At 40.1% G+C, this 12285-nt stretch overlaps 1 protein-coding gene across 2 annotated transcripts in view; it reads right to left on the reverse strand.

Annotated features, from left to right (window-relative positions):
* Positions 1–5351: 5351 nt before the first annotated feature.
* Positions 5352–12285, reverse strand: part of cdkal1 (CDK5 regulatory subunit associated protein 1-like 1) — a 186017-nt gene continuing 179083 nt past the window's right edge. For both annotated transcript variants that reach the window (XM_052579496.1, XM_052579497.1), the window contains exon 15: positions 5352–5967. In XM_052579496.1, coding sequence (XP_052435456.1) covers positions 5806–5967 — 162 coding nt within the window. In that variant the 3' untranslated portion in view covers positions 5352–5805. The remainder of the gene's footprint in view (positions 5968–12285) is intronic.

Raw genomic sequence — 12285 nt, forward strand, 5'->3', positions numbered from 1 at the left:
GACTTAATTACAAGAAACAAGAACAAAGAGAGAAGAGCTCATTTCTATCATCTGAAAAACAATCCAGAGTCCCTGAGGAAAGCATCTTCGTCTCCACGCTCAGAGACACACTGGCATTTCCACGGTGCGGAGGTCACCGCGGTCTCTTCTCATCAGCGCTCTTCACGCTCTCTGAGGAGGCAGATGATCCTCCAGGGATGTTTGGAGAGCGTGGCACACCAGAAGCGTTGACTACATCCCAGCGGACCAGTGTCAGCTCCACTAAGGCTTCAGCCGACACTGCAAACGCGCCCAGGGACCTCCGCTTGCTTAAGGTTACGTATGTCTCGTCATCACACACGTCTCGTAGACAGAGCCGACTCCAAAATGCCCACTCAGATCACTCAGCAGAAGCGGGGTAAGGTAAGACGGCTGCGTGGGGGATTTCAGGAGCGACGCACTGAGCCAGGAATGGAAATATTTGACACATTTTAACAAAGCCTCTGTTGAAGAAATGCTTGAACACAAACAACATAAAACAAGACTATTCCTGGGACGAACAGCATGCACACACACACACACACACACCAGTGTTAATTTTGACACGAAATTTTAATTTAGTTTTAGTCTTAGTCTTTTGACTATAATTCTTTTTAGTTTTAGTCAAGTTTTAGTCATCTGATTTGTTTTAATTTTAGTCTTATTTTAGTCGACTAAAATTGCTTGGTATTTTAGTCGACTAAAATAAGACTAAAATCAATAACAGATTTACTAGACAATTTTTTACAACTGGTATAGGAAACAAACTTAACCAAAATATATAAAACACAAATTCAACTTTATTTCAACACAACTGTGTCTTTATTTCGATTCAAAAGCTTTTATGCAGCAACAAACACTGTCATGATAATGTAAACAATAACTAGCTGCCAATTGACCATCAATAAAAGAAAAATAAAGTTAGGTCCAGGACCTTAAAGTTTACAGCTGAGCTGAACAATAAGTGCATACATTTAAAGTAAATATTTAATAAGTTGGCAGCTAGGTGGATAAAAAAAGTAACAAGATTTTATAAGGTATTCATTTGTCTAGCAATATTGTATGTTTTAAATACTACAATATTGCTAGATTTGTATGTATAATGATAGGATGTGAACATTCATGTTTCACATGACTAATATAGAAATATTTGTGATATTGTCAACAAGTATAACATTATAAAATATACTAAACATTAGTATTAATCAAATGAATTTATCATGATATTACTTATTAGTATTGTGCTCGCATCTAATTTGAAGAAGGGGCTATTTTACAGTACTTTTCAGTTCGTAATATTTAATGCTACAACATCTACGCACTGCACTATTCCAATTTTGCTTAGCTCAATAAACAAAAGAACATCGTTGTAAAATTACATTTGAGAAAATGTCCGGGTGGCTCGTCTGTAAATGTCTTTTCAAATTGGTTGTGTTCTTGCCACGAATGAGCGCTCTGCGTGCTTTACACTTTGTTTTGTTTTGTTCGTCGTCAAACGTGAAGTGAGCTGTGGACATTTTGTCGCTCTTTTAGACAGTAGGGACTTTAAGCAACAGCTGCGAATGGAACGGCTACAGCGACCGGAAGTTTGCCGTCACACCGCTGTAGCCAAGAACGTAAAAGTCACTAAGCAACGGTAAAACAGAACAGCGCAACGCAGCATTAATTCATTTATTGAGATCCAAAAAAATATATAATTTAAAAAAGCAAGAGAAGGATTGCTTTTGGCGTTAAATGACAATCTTTTGTCAGAAGAGGAGTTTTTAATATTGTATGATGTAAATAAGTCTAAAAACATAACATTTATTTACCTAACCTGTCACGTTGTAGCGACTCTGGCAAATCAGCTGTTCTCCCGTAGTAGACCGTTAAATTAGAACGTCAGAAAGTAGCAGTTAAATTCGCGCAGGCGCAATACAACGCCAGAATGGCGTTGCCGTTCCACCAGAGGCTGTTGCTTAAAGTCCCTATCACCTCTTCGAATGCCGACTTCCCGGGAGCTCATAAAAACTGAAAACCTTCGCTTCACGTCTCAATAAGTCAGGCTCTGATTGGTTCTCTTCTCTCATGCAGTCTGTTCTGTTTTGCTGGTTCTTTTGCTCATTCCTCGCATCTCTCCCGTCTGCTGATTTGATTTTCGTCACAGTCTATTTTCGTCTCGTCCTTTATTCGTTGACGATAATGTCAATCAATTTAGTCATAGTTTTAGTCTCCATCAGTGCCTTCTATTTTAGTTTTCGTTTCGTTTTCGTCAGCAAAAATATATTCGTGACGAAAATAATGACGAAAATATTTAGTCAACGAAATTAACACTGACACACACACACAGAAAGATAATATAAATTCACTTACCTGTCCTATCACTTGAAACAAACATCCATCCCTTCTTCAAAGTCTGTGGTAAAAGAGAAGCTTCCTGTTGTGCTATTTAGGCCTACTTCTGTAGCCTATGGTTCTAGCTCCCTTCATTTGTAGTTTGTACATATACTGTCTGAATGAGATCTTTTAGCGATCAAATATTCGATATCGCTACACATAAATACTTGGTAAATTATCAGCGCAGCCGCTACGGGAGACGTTAGCTAACGGCACGTAATTTATGTTTCTATGATGATTGGTTGATATCAGAAAGTAGGCAAGCCTCCTCTATGATGTTCCTCTTCTCAACACTTCTCAGCGCTGAAATTAAACACTCGATGCTAATCGGCTATTTTTTTTTTTTTTAACAACAGAGGCACGAGCGCTCACCTCTTCCCCAGCACCCCTCCCCCTTCTCTATCACTTAGCAGTTGTAATTACATCAGCAGATTCAGAACAATCGCGATAGAAAAGGAGCTTTCACGTAATGGTATTACAACTGAAATTACAATCAAAAATATATACACTCCGAGACATGAACTGAAATGAATGGTGAATTTTATTAACATTAAATCACCATCATTTTCACCTCAAAATTTTGGGCAAGCTGTGCCTACCCCGACAAGCCAACACTGCTTATGAGGGTTTGGCATAATGTTTACATTTACTGCACTGTATTCCCATAATATCTGAGCACAAAGTATACAGTAGGTGGACAACCAGAATGGGTAATACCGCGTGTACTGCCACCACAGGGCCACGACGTTAACTGCAAGTCAGTCGCATGTTAAAATCATTCACAAAACTATTGCCAGGTGGCGCAAAGGGACGGATTGCGAACTGAATGTACTGTAATTGTAAAATGTTGGTTTGTAAACGCAGATGAAAGGGTGATGAAGTAAAACAACAACATTATAATATAACATTGTATCCTTTTTACAGTGAGTTAATTTCAAAATGTGGGATAGTCTAAGGCTACAGTCTACTCATCAAAAATTTTAAGAAAGACCTTTACACAAAGGCTCTTATGCATGTTATTGTTCTTAAACAGTCAATACATATAATGCCTAATATATATATATATATATATATACATATACATATACATATATATATATATATATATATATATATATATATATATATACACACACACACACACACACACACACACACACACACACACACAGTGGGTATGGAAAGTATTCAGACCACTCTTTGTTATATTGCAGCCATTTGCTAAAATCATTTAAGTTCATTTTTTCCCTCATTCATGTACACACAGCACCCCATATTGACAGAAATAAAAACACAGAATGGTTGACATTTTTGCAGATTTATTAAAAAGAAAAACGGAAATATCACATGGTCCTAAGTATTCAGACCCTTTGCTGTGACACTCATATATTTAACTCGGGTGTTGTCCATTTCTTCTGATCATCCTTGAGATGGTTCTACACCTTCATTTGAGTCCAGCTGTGGTTGATTATACTGATTGGACTTGATTAGGAAAGCCACACACCTGTCTATATAAGAGCTTACAGCTTAAAGTGCATGTCGGAGCAATCATGAGGTCAAAGGAACTGCCTGAAGAGCTCAGAGACAGAATTGTGGCAAGGCACAGATCTGGCCATGGTTACAAAAACATTTCTGCTGCACTAAAGGTTCCTAAGAGTACAGTGACATCCATAATCCTTAAATGGAAGACATTTGGGACGACCAGAACCCTTCCTAGAGCTGGCCGTCTGGCCAAACTGAGCTATTGGAGGAGAAAAGCCTTGGTGAGAGAGGTAAAGAAGAACCCAAAGATCACTGTGGCTGAGCTCTAGAGATGCAGTCGGGAGGTGGGAGAAAGTTGTAGAAAGACAACCATCACCGCAGCCCTCCACCAGTCGGGGCTTTGGCAGAGTGGCCCGACGGAAGTGCAAGACACATGAAAGCCCCCATGGAGTTTGCTAAAAACTCGAATTATGCCTTTAATGTGTGATAAAAAAAAATCCGTTTCGGCTGTTTGATCTCGCTGGTTCCTCATGCAAACATATTCATTGGAAACAGAGAAGTTGTTCACCAAGCCATTTGCATGAGCAGCGGTCCACTTTTGCATATTTTTGCTCATTATGATTTTTTTACGTCAATACTGAAACACGCGTAAACTACAACGCTTATTTTACCTAATGAATAATAGTTAAGCTTCAAATGGGCAACATCACGAATATGGAAACATTTAGATTTCTCCCGAATAGGGCTTGGGCGACGCGTTGCATTCTGGGACGTGGCGGCCATGTTGATGGCCTTGTGAATGTAAACATACAGCAAGTCGAATGAGAAGAACAGAATTGGGAGAAAGAAAAAATATGTTAAAATCGCAAAGGTTGTGAGGATTTACAGGGATTATTAATCCATCCATTCTTTAGCGTTTTAACGATTTAGCTAAATCGTGCCGGTTTAATTTATTCGTTGATCTAAAATATGGTGTAATACCGTGTAGCTTAGAGAAAATATAAGCACAGGTGCTTGACATTTATCCTTCTTGAATTTGTTCTAAGAAATGCACATAAGTAATAAACTTTCCTCGGTGAATATTAAATATTTTAACTAGTGTTTTTCTTTCATTTTCCCCAACTGTAGCTGTCAAATGTAACACATCGGTGAGTCAAAGCTGATGGCTATTTGCGAAAATGTGGTTAAAGTGTGGTCAAAAGCTGCAAATGCACTTTGCAGACGCGACAGCGACGACAGAAAGCACATTTTGGTTGGCCACCTACTGTACATGGCTCCATATACACTCGTCCTGTCAACAACAGTATTATATTTTCAATTAATCTGGCATATAAGAGCACAGATGATAATACACACAGTATTCTGACTGAGGTCAAAAACACACATCTTGACAAGAGTGCAAAACAAAGCATCTGACCTCCTCATGCCAAAAACCCTGAGAAAACATTCCAGAAATACAACCCAGGAGACAGAGCTGAGAGTGTGGAGTCTCATTTATTAGACGTGCTTTATGCTGGGAACAAAGACGGGAAGAGTCTGTTGCTCTTAGCCCAAAGCCAACAGTGAGACACCTGGCTTGAGAATGAAAGACTGCTGGGATTGAAAATGAACAGAACGCCAAAGACGCATTCAAGCTGTCCTCATTCATAGGCAAAGAGGCTTCGATTTCTACAAAAAAAAAAAAGACTTGACAAAAAAATGAAAGCTTTTCTAAAACATCACAATGGCTGGCGTCACTCGGGAGAAAAATAGGTTTCAGCCTTTAAAATTTAAACAGAATCTTTATTTAGCAGTTTAAAATGAAATGTCCCTAACTATCCAGCCTCATTTACATTTATTTGACCTTAAAACACAAGACTTCTCATTAAAGCACTAGTTTGAGTCCTTGGGTTGCTGCTCATTCTATAAGGCCACGTCTGACACGTGGAGTCAGTGGAGCTTCTCAATCACAAGAGCCACGATTACTGCAGCCAGAGCGAGTCCCAATGACAGCAGCTTGAGTCCATCAGCGTCAAACCTCCAGGAGCGTCCCACGAGCGCAGAGGAAGCCACCGAGGCACAGGCGCCATTCTGATGGGTCACCTTCAGCTCCTGTGGAAGAAACCAGAATTGAAGATAAATAGCAGGCAGATGGAGCGAAACAGTGATAGGAGTGAAATATCTATGACTGTACAAGTGACTGCTGTGTTAGTGGCTCAAACGATTCATACTGTGCTTTGCATGTTAAAGCTCGTCTCCGGGCCTGTTCTCATGCAAACAAGGATTCAATAGCTTTATGCTCTACTTTTATGTTCTTTCTTCCACCGCTGAAAGCCGAAAGAAGCACCTGCACTCAGCGACAATCACAGGCGGTTCAACAGAAACGAAACGCCATTAAAAACTCAAATCATCATCATTACCTGCTCTAATCGCAACTCAAAAGAGAAAGATTATTCCTTATGACTGTGACAACAACAGAGGAACTGATGAAAGAGTTTATGGTTTCCTGCATTAAAGAAAATATTAAATCATCACCATCAGTGGAGCATGAGAACGCACGGATGGAAAGTGAATGTGTGCAGTACAGTCCAGATGTCATCCATCAACATCACTCTGACAGGACACTGATAGAGGGCAGTTACGCTCTGAAACGGCCAGAGATTTAAGCACTTACACATCAGGGACTCAAAGGGTAAAATGGTTGTAACTGGAAGTTGTGTCCTCTCTAATGTGTTGGCACATTAAAGGTTCATCTATAATGGACACAGTAATGGGTCGATGTCTCCCATCAGGACAGGCCTGACAGCTGACCCAATAATTTGTTCATTTCTGTACCCCTGTGATTAAATATAGAGCCTCAGTCTGAACGGTCATTTCATGATTTCAATATTTCAGGCTGTCATGTTGCAGATATGCTCTTGGAGCTCACTATCTATTGCCTTTCTATAGATTCAGGAAGTGAATGTGGCAAACATTTGGCCAGATGGGTCATCTTCGGCATCTTTGGGTCACTAAACATCATTACTGAGAATGATAAGAGCATGAATCAACTTCACACATAACCTGGAGGAAGTCTATCGGAGAGCCCATCTTGCTCATCCCACCATTACCCAACTTGATTTTGCAGGGATATTCAGCACGTATCTAGCTTGTCTCAATGTTTAATTTCTCCTCTCACCACATCTGCGCTTTCACGGTAATGTCTTTTATTCTCAGGCCTGTGAGAGTTTATATGGATTGGATGGTTGCGCTCTCGATATGGGTGAGCTTGTGTTTTACCCCTTGTGTTGATTTGTCATGACATAAAAGATCTCAACATTAGAATTCAGGGTGGGAAAGCAGGGGTATGCTATGTCTCAATTAGGTCTTGTTCTTCTAGCCAACAGCCAGCGACTTAAAACTAGATAAGACTATATGTAGTAAATTATGCACAATTACATGCAACTAACCTAACCAAACCCTAACTCTATAGTAAGTGTACATTGGTAATAAAGTATAAAGTGCAAGCGAACATTATATATAGAACATATACCAAACATGGACAAGCGGAGGCTGAAATTAGCTGTACATCAGTACTAACACTGGAACACTGAAAGAAAGAGAGTAACGCTCTCCTGGGAGACTGTACTAATCACATGAAGCCTTGACTAAAGATATCACAGGGTGATCTGAGCATTAACCGTGAGTGTGGGTGGCAAGTTAGCAACGCTGCTTATTCAGACAGGAGTGGCAGGTATGGTGGCCCTTTTGGTGACATCTGTGCTCCTCAGTGTGAATCAGGTCACAGGTGTGAGTTCCAGATGGTTTCTTCCTCTGCCAAGTGCGTCTGAATGTGAATGGAAAACACCATCACTGTGCTTCACAGAGTGGATCATGTAGCCGAACCTCCACCCACAGACGCCCTGCGTGACTCACTGAGCCTCATTCAATCAGCACCTCACCTCTGAGATCGTATCCCACAACTCCTGCTCTTACACCTAAGCTCTTTCAAAGCACACAATCCACAGCCAGAGATTCTGAAAGCACCCCTTCTACAAAACCAGAATTGTTATTCAATTTCGCATTGTACTGGACATCTCCCATTCAAAGACAAATATGAACAAGTGAACCGTTTTGCTATGACTATCCTCAGTGCTGTGAAAAATCTGACTCAATGTGAAATGCTTCTCTTGGGAGTTTGTGTGGAGTCTGTATTCCCACTTGAGCGGGCCTAGAACAGAACCCTGGAGGTCTCCAGTGATGAATATTATAATCCAAGGGATGTTCTGCTCTAGAGAGTGTCTGAAGTCGACATGAGGTTAGACTTGAGTAATGTTAGTCTCTGCCTGCACTATGGGAGAGCGCAGAGGAATGGAGTGTATCAAAGGGGTCATATGATGTTGCTAAAAATAACATTATTGTGTGTATTTGGTGTAATGCAATGTGTTGATGTGGTTTAAGGTTCAAAAAACACATTATTTTCCACATACTAATTACTGATCATAATGACTTATATCTTTTTAAGGATTGCATTGCGTATTGCGCAACATAAACAAAACCATGTCTTTTATTTGTGATCAGAGAAACGACAAACAACAAGCTCTACTCTACACTGCTCAAAACTCCTGTTTGAATCATCAGTGAAACATCCTTTACATATGAAAACACACTTACAGACTGAGTCAGAAGCGCCTTGTAAAGTTGGAACTGCCACACTTTACAGAAACAGACACCGGCATTTTAGGCACACATCTGAATATTTGGTTTGAACTGTTCTGGAACAGTGTTGTAAATACAACTGAACCACTGATTTCTAGTCATGTCCTCTTTTAGAAGACTAAACAAAGTAGTTTCCCTTTCACGATTAAACTTCTCCACAACATGACGAGAATAAAAGTTACACCTTCTTTCTTTGCGTGAAAATTTGGGTGGTGTTATGCAAAGCTTTCCGTGTAGAAATGTGGAGGTGTATTTAAGCGAGGCGTTTTAGGTAGATGTGGTTGACTCTAAACTTTTATAAAGAATATCTCTTTGGGTTTGAGACTTTAGTCAGTGCAACTTTACAGGTCTTCTTTATGCACCAAGAGCTTGTAACACTCTAAAGAGCAGGAATAAATGTAAATCACATCATATGAGCCCTTTAAAACTTTCAGCCGTGTGGGGAATACCATTGTACTGCTTACCTTCCCTCAGCAAATATCAATGCAATTACTTCAACACATCTCATCCCAGACAGGAATCCTGTGATGAAGTTGGTGCAGTGTTACTGGATAATATCTCTTTAGCAGTAGAGTTGTGAGCTCCAGTTATCTGCTGATGCTACATATATTATAAGCCATGCAAAGAAACCCTTCCTCAAATCCTCAGCTTCTTACTCTTTCATCAAATAATCTGCTCATAGCTGAGAGAGACTGTATTTCAGAACCCTATTTACTGTAACAGAGGAGCAGGGGCTGATGGGATGCTGATCCTCGAGTCTGGCACTGACTAGTGCCTGGTTAAAACCTGAAAATAACATTTGGACGGTTCAAACCATTAGGACATAATACCGAGGGTTAAACCATTCATTGTGTTTATATCTTTGACAAGCACCTCATGCTGGATCTACTTCTACATTTGGATGAACAAAACAGCCCTTCAGGTTTAAATCATATACTGGTATGTCTACTAAATGACAGACTTTTGTGTTTTCTCACCTCTGTGAATTTCTGAACTTCTGAAACTAAATGTGTCTCAGTTCTGAGGCTTACAGACAGCAAGGAAAACACTGCTAACTACAAGCAGTAACATGACACTAACCAAATAATCATGTATAATTAGACTATAAATAGACTTTACCAGTTGCAAAATTCAAGAGAAATATACAAACAAAATTTCATTAAAATTGTATCCTGTTCAACCCAAGCCATGTTAAAGATATTGCATATTTTTTTGCCAAGGTTATACATTTATGCATTTAATTTTAAAGACATTTCTGTTTTACTTAAAAAATAAAAACATAATAATAATATATATATGCTCCTTGTTTTAAGGACTTTCAAATGTTTGAACTTAATAATTTGACAAGCAAACTTTTGATACTTTGATACTTTTGATACTTTTGAAGGGAAAAAAGTGAAAGTGAAGTGACATTCAGCCAAGTATGGTGACCCATACTCAGAATTTGTGCTCTGCATTTAACCCATCCGAAATGCACACACACAGAGCAGTGAACACACACACACACACACTGTGAGCACACACCCGGAGCAGTGTTCATCATTTATGCTGCGGCGCCCGGGGAGCAGTTGGGGGTTCGATGCCTTGCTCAAGGGCACCTAAGTCGTGGTATTGAAGGTGGAGAGAGAGCTGTTCATGCACTCCCCCCCACCCACAATTCCTGTCGGCCCGAGACTAGAACCCACAACCCTTCGATTGGGAGTCCAACCCTCTAACCATTAGGCCACGACTTCCCCCAAAAACCTAGTAAACCAAGTAAAACTATTAAACTAATAATGCTTTTATTTTTTTGCAATGCACTTGATTTCTGGTGTAACAAAGTAGTTGAGAAGCACAGGACTAAAAGATCAAATCATTACTAGACAGTCTAGTTTATATTGAGCGAATGAGTCTGATTTTCTTTCCATTACTCTCTCCGTCTGCCAATATCTTTTCCTTTTTTCTCTTGCTCTTTCTCCTCTTCTGATGAATGTCAGTTAGAGTGACCGCTAGTGTGTGCCACGTCCAGACACCGCATTGATCCACGTCTGCGTCATTCACACACACACACACACACACACACACACACACACACGCACAAATCAACTGAGCGTCTGTCGATAGACTGTGGCGGCTCAGACAGAGGAGGTGAGAGGCTCAAGGACACGGACGCTGGGTCTCCAGACGCCTGAACCATCTCCCGCCGGTGAAGGTGATAATCCACACACACACCACAGCCTGTGATCCGTCTCTCTCTCTCACCGCAGGGGTGAAACACAGCTGAACCCAAATAAACACTGCCAACATTCAAACACGGGGTTATGCTGGAGAGGAAAAAGCTTCTACGCTGAAGCAGAGCTGAAAATAAAGATGACTGCTTTGACATTCGTCAGTGTGTGTAGCCCACATCAGCATCAGAGCACATACACTAACAACTCAAAGCCTTGTAACAAAAACCACCAAACCACATTATCATTGTGAGCAAGTAAATAATGATATTGTGTTGTCTACAGAAATTTAAAAAAATAAAAAATAATAATGTTAAATTAATTTAAATCCCATAAAAGGCACAAACCAATAATAAGCGTATAACAGTTTACTATTTACTATTTTATGTAAATAACTCTTAGACAAGAAATGTAACAAATAAATGAAATAATGAAATAATGTATGGAATAAAATGTGTGTTTGTTAGTTTAGTTTGTGTATAGCACATTTGAAAACAACTAGAGTTGTGAGAATTCAAAAGCTTAAAGGGGTGGGGGGTGAAATGCTATTTCATGCATACTGAGTTTTTTACACTGTTAAAGAGTTGGATGCTAAATGCTAAACATGGACAAAGTTTCAAAAAATAAGTTGTACGTTTGAAGGAGTATTTCTGTTCCAAAAATACTCCTTCCGGTTTGTCACAAGTTTGGGAAAGTTTTTTTCGAGTATGGCTCTGTGTGACGTTAGATGGAGCGGAATTTCCTTATATGTGTCCTGAGGCACTTCTGCCGGAAGAGCGCGCTCCCGTATAGCAGAGCACTGAGAGCACAACAGACTTCACTGATCAGAGCGAGAGCGTCGCCAAATGTCACAAAAGAAGTGTGTTTTTGGTTGCCAGGGCAAGACAACCCTGCACAGATTACCAAAAGAGAAACAGCATTAAGGGACCAGTGGATGGAGTTTATTTTTACAGAGCATCAACGGAGTTGTGCAAGTGTTTGTGTTTGTCCCCTGCATTTCGAAGATGCTTGTTTTACAAACAAGGCCCAGTTTGACGACGGATTTGCGTATCGTTTATTTCTTAAGGATAATGCAGTCCCAACGAAAAAGGGTCACGATCGTGTGTTGGAACCGCAGGCGGTGAGTAAAACTGCTTCAAATATCTCTGTGTTGTTAACTTAGCTATCAGCGTGTAAGCACATCAAGTAAACAACATGTGATGTTGTCATCAAACTGCACTTTCCACATGTACAGCTTAAAAAAAAAAAAAAAGAGACGACCAAGTGGAACTTAGTCATTTTCCAAAACCGCTAAGCAAATATATACAGTTTCAGTACATACCACATAGAGACGTCGTTGCTGATGCTGCTCTCGTTCAGTTTCAGCCTCGGGATCTGTGTCACAGCTTCCAGACGCGCTCAACACAAAATCCTACTGGCGCTCGTGATTCTTTAGCTCCGCCCACACGTCACGCCTCTAGGCGCTCGTGTTTTTCCGGGAAAAATCAGTACAGACTATCTTTCTCTTATGAATATAATAAAACTA

Source organism: Carassius gibelio, chromosome B16 (assembly GCF_023724105.1).
Source record: "Carassius gibelio isolate Cgi1373 ecotype wild population from Czech Republic chromosome B16, carGib1.2-hapl.c, whole genome shotgun sequence".
Taxonomy (NCBI): domain Eukaryota; kingdom Metazoa; phylum Chordata; class Actinopteri; order Cypriniformes; family Cyprinidae; genus Carassius; species Carassius gibelio.